The 14,109-nt window shown below is 62.0% G+C and overlaps 2 protein-coding genes across 2 annotated transcripts; both read left to right on the top strand.

The window, feature by feature from the left end:
* The first annotated feature begins 54 nt into the window (after window positions 1-54).
* On the top strand, window positions 55-1,123 carry TMEM203 (transmembrane protein 203). The gene has a single exon (XM_064290751.1). It carries the CDS (start codon window positions 262-264, stop codon window positions 670-672), a length of 411 nt encoding a protein of 136 aa, XP_064146821.1. The 5' UTR covers window positions 55-261; the 3' UTR covers window positions 673-1,123.
* Window positions 1,124-4,473: 3,350 nt separating this feature from the next.
* On the top strand, window positions 4,474-13,522 carry TPRN (taperin). The gene is made up of 4 exons (XM_064290747.1): window positions 4,474-6,381; window positions 12,440-12,671; window positions 12,754-12,860; window positions 12,957-13,522. The coding sequence occupies exons 1-4, from the start codon at window positions 4,474-4,476 to the stop codon at window positions 13,017-13,019; spliced, it is 2,310 nt and encodes a 769-aa protein (XP_064146817.1). The 3' UTR covers window positions 13,020-13,522.
* Window positions 13,523-14,109: the final 587 nt, after the last annotated feature.

The raw sequence follows: 14,109 nt of genomic DNA, 5'->3' as shown, positions 1-14,109 counted from the left end.
CATCGGTCCGCGCCCGGCGGGGAATGGCGTCTGAACGAGGCGGGCGTCAGCTGGCGGCCAGCGCTGGGTCCCGGGCTGGGGCCGGGGGAGTGGCTGCGCGCCAGGGCCAAGGGCCGGGACAGGCGGGTCCGCACACTGCCTTTCGTGCGCAGCGTCGGTGGCAGGCGCTGGCGAGGTCCGCGAGGAGCGGAGGTGCAGCCCGGCGGGTGGAACGCTCGGCTGGACCGCGGCCCGGGGCCCGGCCCGCTCTAAACCGTCAAGATGCTCTTCTCGCTCCGGGAGCTGGTGCAGTGGCTCGGCTTCGCCACCTTCGAGATCTTCGTGCACCTGCTGGCCCTGTTGGTGTTTTCCGTGCTGTTGGCACTGCGTGTGGACGGCCTGGCCCCCGGCCTCTCCTGGTGGAACGTGTTCGTGCCCTTCTTCGCCGCTGACGGGCTCAGCACCTACTTCACCACCATCGTGTCGGTGCGCCTCTTCCAGGACGGAGAGAAGCGGCTGGCCGTGCTCCGCCTCTTCTGGGTCCTCACAGTCCTTAGCCTCAAGTTCGTTTTCGAGATGCTGTTGTGCCAGAAGCTGGTGGAGCAGACTCGGGAGCTCTGGTTTGGCTTGATCACGTCTCCGGTCTTCATTCTCTTGCAGCTGCTCATGATCCGCGCTTGCCGGGTCAACTAGCCTGCGGAGGGGCCAGGGAGGGAGCCCCGGACAGCTAGAATGCTGGACGCCTAGCCTGACCCTCCTTCCTCTGCACCATCGGAGAGGTCTCTGTCTGAAGACAATGCCCACTTTTCTTTACACCTATCGTGTCTGAAATTATTCCCACAGCAGGGACAAACAGAGCAGTCTTGACCCTTAAAATGCACTTCCTATTGCTCTGAGCTTTGAGCTGCAAATCCTGGGTTAACCTGAGAAGGATCCCAGGCCAGAAATGCTTCTGACAGTTGGATGTTGCATATAACTAAAATGTACTAATGGCGTCTGAGTATCCTCTATGGACCCATGGGGAAGCACCCCTGTCCCAAGGCAGCAGAGATGGATTCAGGGATTTCCTCTGGCCAGCCGTGCTGACCTGGGAGTTTACCTTCCTGTCTTTGTTACATGCTTGAACTCTGAGAACCATAAACAAGCTTGTGCCTCCTCTTCTATGTGATGGGGGAAGGGGCCTTCTTCTTCATTCCAGCCAAGGTAGATACAGGACTATGTTCAATAAGAGCACGATTGGGACCCAGAGGTGGGGTCACGTGGGAAGGGAGCTCTGCTTTCAAAGCTCTGCTTGGCCCTATATCCGCACAGTTTGCAGCTTCACGGACTTTCCCCCCACTTTGTGGCTGGCACTGTTAGCGCACCTGAGGCAGATTGAGGCTTCCCCAGGTCCATGGGGCTGGCAAGAGGAATAGGCGCTCTGATGCTCATAAGCATTGAGACCTACAAACATGATGTTTGTGAGCGGTTCTGTGGTCACTAGGAACTGATCCTGGCCCAGGTTTGTCATCCCAAAGGCTTTGGTTTGATGCCAGTCAGGTGCCAAATGAGAATATTTGCTGATAGGAAAATAAAATAATGTTTTGCTGAAGCAAATGGTGATTGTCTCTTGAGGGTTGGATAAGGTTAATGCCAAGATGCTCTCTGCTCTGTGACATCACTGGGATTACAGAACAGCTCCAGCTCCCAGATCCGAGGCTGTGGGTAGACAAAGGGACTCTCTTCCCTGCCTGGGGGGTAGGGTGCCTCTCCCCCAGGGTTAGAACCACAGGCCTGTGTTAACCTGCCGGGTAGTCTGTGTGACACCAGAGCCTTGGTTGCAGCCTGTGGCCTGTATCTGGACAGCCCACGTGTTTTACATTTGTAGAGTTGTAAAAACAAAAAAGTATATGTGACGGAGTGAATGTGGTCTACAAAGTATGACAGTGTTGGTACTTTAGCTCAGATAATGCTTTGTTGTGTGGGTGTTGGGGGGTGCTGTCCTGTGCATTGTAGGATGTTCACCAGCATCCCTGGCCTCTACCCACTAGAGGCCAGTAGCATCTCTCCAGTTGTGACAAACAAAAATATCTCTAGGCATTGCCTCATGTCCCCTGGGGGGCAAAATTGACCCCAGTGAGAGTTACTGGACTAAAATATTTACTCTCTGACCCTCAGAAAAGTTTTACCAACCTCTGCTGTAGTACATCAGCTTGGCAGATGGTGTGAACCTTGTGACCCCTTTGCCTGGGATAGATGCTGAGTGGCTAACGCATTGAGGGACTTGAACTGGTCTGGATTATGCCACAGTTACCCGGGATTGGCGTAACTTTTGTCCAAGCAGAATACAAGCTGCACGTTGGGAGTGGATTTCCTTATAAAGCTATTTTCAGTCTTCATGTCTTATTTGCGAATGTGCCTCTGTCCTATTTTGGTAGTTCAGAACTGGGTAATCCTGTTGGCGTAAAAGTGAAGAGCATAAGAAAGCTCAGCTTCCTCTGGGAAGGTTGCTTCGAGGAAGATCTTAAGGGGAGAAACACTTGGCATCTGGAAGGCTGGAATCCAAAATGTTCTTTTCTCTAGCTTAATACAGTGGGTAGAGGGCTTGGTGGCTCAGTGGTAGAACTCTCACCGAGCATGCAGGAAATGTGGGTCCAAATCCCAGCCACTGCGCTTCATGCACAGGCAGCATGTCTGTCAGGGGAGGCTTGTGTGGCTGTGACACTGACCAGGTTTCAGTGGAGCTTCTAGACCAAGACAGACTAAGAAGAAGGGCCTGGCGGTCTTCTGAAGTCAGGCAGTGAAAACCCTGTGGAGTACATTTCATTCTATTGTGTACAGAGGCACTATTTGTCAGGGTGTGACCCAACAGCATGACAATGGCATAGGCAGGAGACTAAGGCAGCGGCAGCTGTAGACTGCTGTGGGACCCAAAAGCTGAGAAGGGCGCCTGCAGCCCCAAACCTGCCCCGTCTTTGCAGAGACAGAGGCGCCCTTGAAGCCCCATCCTTTAAAGATGAGTGGTGTGGGAGGCAGTAGTCATTACTGCAAGCTACTGACTGCAGGGTAGGGGATGGAGGTTGGGTGACGGCTGTGGGTGCTCTAACTTCCCTTCTTTCCATGGCTTCCAGCAATCTTCCTTAGAAAGGAGATTGTGGACACTGCCCATGGCTGGTGGCAGGCTGTGCCCTCAGGGCCAGTAGCACCCCTGCCCTAGCCTTGGGACATGAGGAAGGTTAACAGATGATGAAGGAAGAATGGCCATGGGACACCACAAGGTAGAGTGAGGGACACCACAAGGTAGAGTGAGTGGCCCCCTTTGTTTTCAGAGCCTGGAGCCCACCCTCACCCATTTTCTTGGCTCATTCTGCATCTGAGTGAGTGTGGAAGGAAGTCCCCTCCCCCCCCCCCGTGCCTCCTACAGACACTGGGTGGCAAGGTGTAGAGTAGAGGGTCTCACACGTGCTGAGCAATGGGACTACATTTGTAAGAACTAGGGGCTCTGGGTACCCTTCCTGAAAACCGATTCCTTAGGGCTGGGTGTAACTCCGGAATCTGCATTTTGCTAAGTCCTGCAGGGAGCCGTGGTGGCACAGTGGTCAAAGCGCTCCACTGCGAACCGAAAGGTCAGCGGTTGGAATTCCACCAGCTGCTCGGCAGGAGGAAGATGTGGCAGTCTGCTTCTGTAAGGATTTACAGTCTCGGAAGCCCTATGGGGCAGTTCTACTCTGTGCGACAGGGGCTCTATGAGTCCGAATCGATTCGACGGTAGTGGGTTTGGCTTTGGGTTTTGGTTTAGGTCCTGAAGAGCACCCACACCTGAGGAACTCAGGTAGGAAGTAGGGCCTGGACTGGCGGGCGCACCTCCTTCGAGGGCGCGGCGGGGCCTTCCTCCAACGTGCTCTCAGCGGAGGGACAGGCTGGCTGGGCTCTGCCTGATGAAGAAGGCGCCAGCCAGTCCAAGGTCACAGCGACGCGGGGCCCAGGGGTCCCGCCTAGCTGCGCGCCGGGACCCGCCCCCCGCTGGGACCCGCCCCCCGCTGGGACCCGCCCCCCGCTGGGACCCGCCCCCCGCTGGGACCCGCCCCCCGCTGGGACCCGCCCCCCGCTGGGACCCGCCCCAGGACCCCGCCCCCGCCGGGACCCGCCCCCCGCCGGGACCCGCCCCCTGGCTCCGGAGGCCGGAGCCCAGGGCTCAGAGGCGGAAGTCGGGGCGGCCAATGAGCGGCGCCCGGCGCGGGGGCGTGCCCGGCTCGGCTGGTGGGCGTTGCCCGACAAGCCCGGGGAGGCGTGGTCGGGGCGCGCGTCCTCCAATCCGCGGGGCTGTCCCCGAGGCCGGGACTCGGGGCGACAGGCCTCCCGCCGTCAGCGGCCGCCCGCGGGGCCCGAGCCGACCTCCTCCAACGGGCGGCGGCCTGCGTCGGGGCGGGGCCGCGAGAGGCCGGCGGCGGGCGAGGGCGCGCGGTCCCGCCACCCGGCGCAGTCCGCGCAGTCGCCGCCGGCCGCGTCCGCAGCATGGCCGGCCTGGGGCGGCCCGGCCCGGGGCCCCGCGCCGCGCTGCCCGCCTGGAAGCGCGAGATCCTGGAGCGCAAGCGCGCCAAGCTGGCCGCCCTGGCCGGGGGCGCGGGCCCGGAGCCGGAGCCCGGGGCGGGGGCGGGGGCGGCGGCGGACCCCCCGGCGCCCGCTGCGCCCGCGGCCGAGCGGCTGGTGCTGGCCGAGAGCCTGGGCCCGCTGCGCGAGAACCCGTTCATGCGGCTCGAGTCGGAGCGGCGGCGCGGGAGGCGGGCGGGCGCGGCGGGGGCGCGGCCGGCGTCGCCGCGGCTGGAGCTGTGCGTGCCGGGGCTGCGCACCATCCGCGCCGACAACATCCTCATCATCGAGTCGGCGCCGGGCTTCGCGCCCGCGCCCGCGCCCGCGCCACCCGGCCGCGCCGCCGCCGAGATCCGCGCCGCCGAGGTGCTGGTGTACGAGGCGGCGCCGGCTCCGGGCCGTGTCAGCCGGCTGCTGGAAAAGTTCGACCCGCCCGCCGGCGCCGCGCCGTGCGCGCCCTCCCCGCCGCGCCGCCGCGGGAGCCCCGAGCGCGCCCGCCCGCCGCCGGTGGTGCCAAAGCCTCCGCCCGTGGCCCCGGGCCCGCCGACCGCCCCGCGCGTGGGCGAGCGCGCCGCCTGGTTCGAGCGGGAGCGCCGCGGCGGCGGGGCCGGCCCCACAGCCCGGCGCAGCGACTTCCTCCAGAAGACGGGCAGCAACTCGTTCATTGTGCACCCCCGGGGCCTGCACCGCGGCGTGGGTGCGCGCCCACTCCCCAACGGGCCCGCGGCCCCCAAGCCCCGGGCCAGCCCTGCCAACAGCCTCGCAGGCTCCGCGCCGGGGCCAGCCTCCGCCAGCGCGGCCCGGGGCGCTGGTGAGTGGAAGCCAAAGGTGGAGTCGGTGGAGCCCCCTCTCTACCCGCCTTCAAGCCCTGGAAGCCCCAGTGCCACTCCAGCCGGGCCTTCGGCCTTCCCGGTGACCAGCCCTGCCAGTGCCACTCCCAGCCAGCGCCAGTGGGTCTCGGCGGCCACAAGCGCCAACGATTCCTTCGAGATACGGCCGGCCCCCAAGCCAGACATGGAGACCATCCCCGAGGGGGATCTCCAGGCCCGGGCCCTGGCCAGTCTCCGCGTGAACTCCCGAAACTCTTTCGTGTTCATCCCCAAGGGAAAGATCTCCGGTGCCCATGCCCCCGGGGAGAGGCAGCCTGTGGAGCAGCCAAAGGGACGGCTGGGCTGGGCCTTGCAGCCCCCGGAACCCGGAGCTCATCTGGTGCCTGAAGTGGATGGTGTTCCTGCCTGTCCAAGGCGACCCTTGGGCGCCGAGGCACCGTGGGCAGTGGAAGAGGGGAGCTGCCCCCAGGCAGCCACCGCCCTTGCTGACCGGGTGGTTAGGTGGCAGAGGCCTTTGTCGCCACCCCCCTCCCTCCTGGCCACCACTGAAGCTGAGCCTGCCCAGGGCTTCGGGGCTCCTGTCCTGGCCAGAAACAGCCAGGAGCCTGGGAGACCAGGCCTCCCGGTCACCTTCATTGACGAGGTGGACTCAGACAATGAGACCTCCCAGGAAGCCAAATTGTCTTCCGGGTACCACCTGCGCCCTGCTGCGCCCAAGCACTCACCAGGGCTCCAGCACCGTGGCAGTAGCACCTTTACAGTGGTGCCCAAGAGGAAGCCGGGGGCCTTGGAGGAGCAACGCTCTGGCCAGGCCAATGGGGAAGCCCAGCCACGAGAGGGTGAGGAGGAGGAGGAAGAGGCAGACGGCCCCATGGGGCCCCACGTCGCCCTGGGGACCATGCTAAAGAAGCGCTACCCCACTGTGCATGAGATCGAGGTGATCGGTGGTTACCTGGCCCTGGGGAAGTCTTGCCTCACCAAGGCCGGATCCTCAAGAAAGAAGGTCAGTGGTGGGGGCAGGGCAGCTTGGCTGGAAGTGGGCATTGAATGGCTTCTGGGAGCCAGAGGGGAACAGGCCTGGGTCGCCATACTCGTTGCGGGAGGTCTGATGACCACGGATGCAGGGACAGCTGTCCCACTGCCTCTCGTAGGGCTGTGGCTCAGTCTTAGTGGCCTGTCTGGTATTTATACTGGGCAGGGCTTGGGCTGGTGAGGCTCGTCCTATCGTGGGTCCAACAGGGAGAAGCAGCCTGCATTTGTTGACCCTGGCAGAGAAGCGTGGGGCTCAGCATGTGCAGCGTCGTGGGCCAGGATCTCACTAGAAAGGCACGGGCCTGTGACATCATGAGGCCCATCCCCACTGGCTGTCAGCCTTGGGGTGTGTACCCTGAATCCCTCTTGGTCCCTGGAGATTGGTGGGAACTGGCTTTGGAAGAAAGTGTGGAGTTCCTAGTGTGTGCCAGGCCTGTCTGGGCACAGGGTGGTGCTGGGGAGGGGGCCTGCAGGCAGACAGAGGAGCCGAGACCCAGGCTCAGGGGTTTCCGGGAATGCTTTGCTCACTGGCTGGCCTCGTTTAGTGGCCTGGAACTCTTTGGGCACAAGGAAATGTGCCCCAGGTTCTTCCTGGTTATTCTAGCACCTGGGTTTTTCCTGGGGCAAATTCCAAGGCAAGCCCCACATGACTTCCTTGTCAACGAGCAGTAGGCAGATAGATGGGCCTTCCCCTGTCTGAGGTGGTGCCAGGGGTGCCGCCCATGGCTGCTCCCATCCTAGCCCCTGAGGCCACCTCTCCCCCAATCTCAGTTTTCCTGGGGTACAAGGTGGGGGGTGCCTCTGTGAATTAAGTCTCTTTGTTCTCTATCTGTTAGCCTGCAGCCACACATTCCGTCCTTTTGAATTGGGCTTTCTCCACCCCTGGCTTTGGTGTCACCTCCACCCTTCTGGCTGAGGGCGTCCACCGGCGGCCCATCTGCCCAGCTTGGCATCATGCCCATCTCCCTGCAGTGCTGCCCCCTCGAGACCTCCCCCATCACGCTGGGCCTGCCGGCCACCCTGCCCCCCGCTCTCACCCTGCCCTTTGTCCTGAGCCCTCTGGGGAGAGGAGAATGTGTGTCTGCATCCTGATCAGTGCCTCAGCCCCCAGCCACCCCCCTGCCGCCCACGGCTGTCTGCCCTGACCCTAGACCCAAGCTGGTCAGAAAGGCATTTCTTCCCACAATGGTAGAGGTGATGATAGCTCTCGCCGTATCGCAGATAAGGACACCGAGACCCAAGAAAAGTTGAATGAGTGATCAAGGTCGTTAGTTCTTGGATAGGACTCAAACTCAGGCCCTCATCTCTAGAGCTCCTACCCTGACCCATGGGCCACAAGTCCATCTTGGACTTGACTTTTTCCTGGGACTCGAGGGCCATTGTCCCAGGCCAGGGACAGAGCTGTGGGGGGCTCCTGGGGCTTGGTTAGGATGCAGAGGTGTGGAGGGGGCCTGAGGCCCAGCAGGGCAGGAAGAAATGAGAGGTAGGGCCAAGCCTAGGAAGCAGGCCCTGGCCAGGCTGGGGAAGGGACAGACCAGCCTGCCCTGTGTCGGTGACAGCCTGGGTGTCCAGATGGACATCCGGCCTGGCCCTGTCAGGGCAGCTTGGCCTGCTGGCTGTGTCTTCCTGTCTGGGTAAGTACCACCTGGTAAAGAGCAGTGTCTGCTGGAGGTGGGGGGCAGGGCTGCCTGGTGGCCTTGGGCACAGTGGGTCTGCTGGGGGGGCCAGCTCAGTGCATGCAACTCCCTTCCCGTGCATCCCTCTTACTCACAGGTTCCCAGGGCCATGTGATTGTTCAGCACAGGGTGGAGGACACAGTGGGACCCCCTTTCAGTGCTGCTTCAAGCCCTAGGCTGTCCCCTCCCAGAACCTCCCGAGTTGGTCTTTGCTGGGCATTCTGTCTTGCTCCTTCTTCCCCAGGAGGACATGGGTGGGCTGGACTGTGGGGCCTCAGAGCCCAGGCGGACCTTGGGACCCTTGGGCATATCCTCCTAGCTGACCACAGAGTTCTTGGTGGGAGGCACAAATGGGCCTGGTGCTTGCGCCTGCTGAGAGCCTCTGTGCTGTGCTTTGAGCATGTGAGGGGGAGCCCCGTCCTTCTTGGGGGCCACCCTGCCATCTTCCCTGCGCCTGTGAGCTCGGAGGCCTGCCTGGCGGGCACACGTTTCCACTTAGCTATCTGTTGACAGAACCAACAGATCCCCTCTTTCTCGTCCCCATCTCAGCCAAGCTTCCGGCTGATGGCTGTGTGGGTGCAGCCATGCTCCATGCTACACGCGCTGCCCCGGTTCCAGGCTGCTCTCTCAACAGTGGGGGGGGGGTGTCAGCGGGTCTTTGTAGGAAATCTAGTGGTCAATTCTCACTCCTTGACGCAGGGTTGGTTGGATGTCACACTCCCTTTTCTGTGAAATGCCCCCTGCCCAATCCCACCTGCCCACTGTTCATCCTTTCTTCCCCTCTCTCTATCTTCTTGACTCCTGGTTCTTGGTACCCTGGCCACATTCTCTCCATGGGGTGGCCACCACCACTACTTGGTGACCTGGCCTTGGTCCTCAGCCTCGCCTCTGACCTTTGGACTCTCCCAGGCATACCTCCTAGCCACCCTTGGGCACCACCCCTCCCTAGGTGCTCTTCCTGGTGACAACACCTTCCCACAGTGTTGAGCTCCACGCCCTCCCCAGTGCCTGCTCCCCCAGGCATAGCCCATTTCTGTAGACAAGAAGCCGGGCAGCTTGGCCCCATTGTGCCACTTGTGATCTCTGGCTGAGGCTTGTCTTGCCGTTCTCCCTTCCTTCTTCCAGCTTTTTCTACGAGTTCCCCTCGTGGTGTTTCTGGAATTTAGGTATACCTGGCCTGGCTTGGACTATTTAACTCCACGTCCCTGAAGCTAGGGCTCTGGCCTAGGGCGGGGGCCGTTTGACCTGGGCAGTACCCAGCCTTAGGGAGGCGTCAGGAAGCAGCTGTGTGGTGCCCCCAGGGCTACCCTCAGCTGGTGGCCGGCCACCATGCACATCAGGGATGTGGGGTGAGGGGCTGGCAGTAGAGGTGGACTGGTCTGCCTCACAGCCCAGAGAGCAGGGTGAACACCCCACGGTAATTCCAGCTGGGAATCCCCAGCGGGGTAGGTTGAGGGAGAACAAAAGCATCCTGTGCAGGCTGGGAAGGCCAGACTGGGAGGCTTATTGTGACCCACCTGCTCAGGGCTTTGGGCAAAGTCCCCGTCGGGCAGGTGTGGGCAAGGGCCAGGCCCTGGGCAACGCCCTCCTGCCTATTCCCTCACAGCTGTGAGGGACTGATGGCCGTAGCACTTGAGTCACAAGGCACCCTGTGACCCACTGACCGCACCTACAGAGGGAGGGCAGCTGGGGGGGCCTGGTGCAGGGAGGCCTGGGAGCCCCTCTAAGCCTACAGGCTGAAGTTTGAAGGTGACCAGTCCCCCACCCCTGCCTGACCAGGCTGTGTCAGGCCCGGTGTCCACTGTATGCCCAGCCCCCTCAGCCTGCCTGCTGAGAGCCAGTCATGTGGACTGACAGCACGCTAATCAGCTCAGGCCCTGGCACTGGGCCCTTCCCGTGTCCTTGTGGGTGGGGGATGGGGCTGGGTGGTCTCTGTTTCGGGGGGATCTGCAGCTGCGTCCAGGCTTCTTGGGGTCCTTGGTGGTGGTACCTGGGAGGGGAGGGGAAGCCTCTGGCCCACTAGCCCCATCCTGCCTAGGGTTTATCTTTGAAGCCCAGAGGGTCAGTCCAGGGGCCCAGGCAACCCCATTTCCATTGAGGTGCAGGGCAGATGCCAAGGCCAAGGGGCTGGTCAGGCTGGGTCTAAAGAGCTGGCCAGCAGTGAGCCGGCTCTGTGGACTCACAGGGTAGGGGGCCAGGGGCTGGAGGGCCCCTGGTGGGATGGAGGTCCAGGGGTGGGGCCTGCGAGTGGCCTAGTACGTCTCTGGGTGGGAACTGTGCTGTACCAGAGGGGCCTGGGAGATTGGGGGGCACAGAGAGTGCTCTAACCTGCCAGTGCAGGGGCACCCTGGCTGTGCGGGGTTGTGTGCACGTGAGCTAGCATGTGTGGCCAGGAAAGGGGAGAGTGGCTGGGAGGGTGGAAGAGTGGCCTGCCCTCCTTTCTGGATGCCAGGCTCAGCAGGGTGGTGGCTCTGCTCCTAGTCAGCAGCGTGTGTGTCTCTCTCAGTCTGGCCAGGTCACTGGGCTGCCCATTCCTCCGAAGCTGCCTCAGAGTGAGCCCAGCTCTCCAGGGACTGTCCCCAGCCACCACGGTTCTCTGCCTGGAGGGGGCGGCTCCCACCTCCGGCCCCGTTCAGAGGAGGAGGAGGAATATGAGCTGGCTGGAGGTGTACTGTGCCCATGAGGAGTTTAATATTTCGAGCTAGAATGCGGCTGCTCCCATCTGCTGCAGGCAGGCAGGCAGGGGTGTATTCATTACCAACGTGCTGGCCCAGGGCGGGCCCACTGACCAGGCCTGGTGGGTGCTTTTGGGGGGATCTGAGCCCTCAGGCCACGAGGCCTTGGCGTCAGGGCTGCCCATGGACCCCCTGGTCCAGTCTCAGCCCCACCCCCACGAACCCCCCAGGTGCTGGGAATAGGGAGGCGAGGATCCTGACCCGTTGGTGCTCCCAGCCCTTCTGCTTACGCCTGTCCTGGGGATGTGACTGTCCTGGGGATGTGACTGTCCCCACAGCCCCTGTCCCCATGGACCCTGAGAACTAGCAGCTAATTTGGGCTCTGAGGCCAGGTGTGAAAGAGGGAGAGTTTACTTGGTATGGAGTTGTGGGGCCTTGGGGGTGGGCAGGAGCTCTGGTGGCACACTGGCTAAGCACTCAGCTGCTAACCAAAAGGTCTGTGGTTCAAACCCACCAGTTGTTCCTCAAGAGAAAGATGTGGCAATTTGCTTCCGTAAAGATCTACGTTTTTGGAAACCCTACGGGGCAGTTCTATTCTGTGTTATAGAGTCGCTGTGAATCAGAACTGACTTGACAGCAGCAGTTTTGGGTTTTTTTTGGGGGGGGGCAGGGGTGAAGAGGGTGGATGAGGGCCAGCAGGGCAGACTAGGTAGAGCTGGTGTGGGAAGAAGGGCCCACAGCAGTGGGGCCTGTTGGGGTAGGACCACTGCTCTGTGCTGCCTGTGGCAGCACGCATCTCCATCTGGTGCCACCTTTCTGGGGCTGGCACCAACACCTCCTCTCTTGGGCCATGGGTGTGCCAGGCCCTTGCCTGGCAGCGGTGTCCCTGTTCAGCTGGGCGGGCAGGATCATCCAGGTGCCTAGCAAGCCTGGACATGAACTTGGCCTTGGAGAGGGCCCCAGCCAATAGGGGCTGCTGGGAGCCAAATTTGGGCTCCCCCAAGAATGCGGGGGGTCTTCCAAGGGTGTGAGGCTCCTCCGAGGGTGCAGCTTCACCTGCACTTTGCTTTTGCCATTGAACTGCAAGTCTGGAAGGGGCCGGGCCCAGCCCCAGGGCCCCATGATTGGGGGCTCTGCCCACAGAGCAGTGCAGAGGATCCTACCCTGGCCCTGGCCCTGTGACATGGTGTGAGGCAGGCAGGGCTGGCCAGGGTTGGGAACTGCTAGTGAACAGGTAGAGTCAGAGTGTCTCATCTCAGGGTCTGGGCACCAGTTGTCCAGTGAGGTCCTGGCTCTGGCTGTGGACTTGGGGAGCACCTCCAACAAGGCCCTGAAGCTCTGGGGGAGAATAGGTGTCCGCATCTCTGGGCCTGGCTGGAGTCTGGTCCTGGGCCAGTGGCTCACTCAGGGGACTTGATCTGGGGTGGGAGGATGGGTGGGGCCCAGGCACAGGTATTTGGACACATTGGCCTGGGTCTGCCATGAGCAGCAGGCCCCATCCCTTTTGGGGGTCTCTGATGAGGGCCCCCCTGACTTAGGGACCCAGAGAAGCCGCAGCTCCCTCACCCCACTTGACATGGGTACAGTGCGGCTCCTGGAGCTCCTGAGGCTGATGGGGTATTACCCACCAGGCCTGACCCCTGCCTGGGTCTTGCTGATGGGTGTCTCCTGCCTCCAGATGAAGATCTCCTTCAACGACAAGAGCCTGCAGACCACATTCGAGTACCCCTCTGAGAGCTCCCTGGTGCAGGAGGAGGAGGCGGCCGAGGAGCCAGAGGAGGAGGGGGAGGACGAGGGGTCCGGCTCAGAGAGGGCAGCCGAGGAGAAGCCCTTTGTGCTCTTCCTGCCCCGGGCCACCTTCGTGAACAGCGTGGGGCCCGAGAGCCCTCGGCTGCCAGATGGTAGCCCAGGTGAGTGCCCACCTGTGAGGGTGGCAGTGGGGGAGGGCAGTGCTGGGATCCCAGGTCCTCATACTGCGCCTATGACCCACAGACCTGTCCAGCTACACTCCAAAGCACTCGGTGGCCTTCAGCAAGTGGCAGGAGCAGACAGCAGAGCTGGTTCCATGCGAGGTGGAGCCCCTTCCTAAGGAGATCATGGTGAGTGGGGGCTGGAGGGTACCAAGGGGCAGGGCCAGAGAGGGTCTTGAACGCCTGGACAAGCCAGCAGCCTCAGCCATCCCCTCTTTCTCCCAGCTCACTCCTGCCGGCCAGAATGACCTCTCGGACTTCCGCAGTGAGCCGGCCCTCTATTTCTGATCCTTCAGGATGATGGGTAGAACCCTGGTGCAGGTGGTGGGGCCAGCAGTTCCCAGGAGCCCGCCTTCACTCTGTCCCCACCCCTTACCAGGCTCCCTTGCCACAATGTACCACCTTCTGCCCTGCAAGGGCAGCCAGGTGCTCAGGGCCTGCACTGGGGCTCCTGGGTTCTTCCCATGGGTCTGTCTGGGTCTCACTTCCTTTGGATGGGCTCCAAAGTAGAGAGCGGTGTGGGGCCCAGGGGTCCTGCTGGATGGCGCCCCTGTCTGTCCTGGTGGGGGCCTGAGCGGACTCTGGCCCAGGTTACCCTCTGTCCTGCCAAGCCCTGGCTCCTCATCCTGCCCAGTTGCACTGTGAAGGGGCTCTCCCCTGCAGGGGCTCCCTGGCCCACCCCTAGCCCAGCCAGCACTGACCCCCAAGGCTGAGCCTGGCCCTGCTTCTTGAGTGGTAAACGGGAAGTCTTTCCTGAGGAACGGACTAAATAAACAGCACTGGACACTGCCGCCTCGGTCTCTGGGTGGTCCCTCCTGTTGGGCATTCAGGGTTCAGGGGTTGGGGTTCCACGGAGCACATCTGCTGGGGGCCCACTGGGGGGTGGGGGAGGGGAGGGACCTTGTAGATGGGCACCTGTGGCCAAGTAGGAGGTACCTGTTGGCCTCTCACAATCTCCACAGCCCCAGCTCTCCCACCTCCTCTCCCCCACCATTCTCTCACCCAGCTGCCCTGTGTCGCCTCTCGGTCAGTGTCGGGAGCGCCTGGTGCAGCACCCCCACCTAGAGCTGGCAACTTTAGGAGGCAGGATGCTGGGCCTTCCATCTGAGATTGGGAATTCTTTGTGTGCCAGGACCTGAGTTGGTTCCCTGAAGAGTTAGGGGCAAGGAGCCCGAGAGGGGTTGAAGAGCAAGGGCTGAGTATGGGCCCACGGGTGGTCTGGGGCAGGGCAGAGCCCTGGAGATCTTGGCTTTGTTTGGCTTGGAAAAGTCCTAACCCAGGAGAGCCCACACAGTGGCAGGCAGGCAGGCAGATGTGGGTGCCTGGGGTGGGCGCTAGTGCTGGCAGGAAAAACCGAAGTATGTCAAGAGGTGGGAAA

The sequence above is a fragment of the Loxodonta africana genome, chromosome 9 (genome assembly GCF_030014295.1).
Source record: "Loxodonta africana isolate mLoxAfr1 chromosome 9, mLoxAfr1.hap2, whole genome shotgun sequence".
NCBI lineage: Eukaryota > Metazoa > Chordata > Mammalia > Proboscidea > Elephantidae > Loxodonta > Loxodonta africana.
Note: the sequence above shows the minus strand (reverse complement) of the source record. Positions and strands in the feature narration are given on the sequence as shown.

Bases quoted from the DNA above. Each gene is read 5' to 3' on its own strand.
- TMEM203 (XM_064290751.1), top strand. From the start codon at position 262: ATGCTCTTCTCGCTCCGGGAGCTGGTGCAGTGGCTCGGCTTCGCCACC.
- TPRN (XM_064290747.1), top strand. From the start codon at position 4,474: ATGGCCGGCCTGGGGCGGCCCGGCCCGGGGCCCCGCGCCGCGCTGCCC. The intron at 12,672-12,753 runs GTGAGTGCCCAC...TATGACCCACAG, and splicing joins GCTGCCAGATGGTAGCCCAG to ACCTGTCCAGCTACACTCCA. The intron at 12,861-12,956 runs GTGAGTGGGGGC...TCTTTCTCCCAG, and splicing joins CCCTTCCTAAGGAGATCATG to CTCACTCCTGCCGGCCAGAA.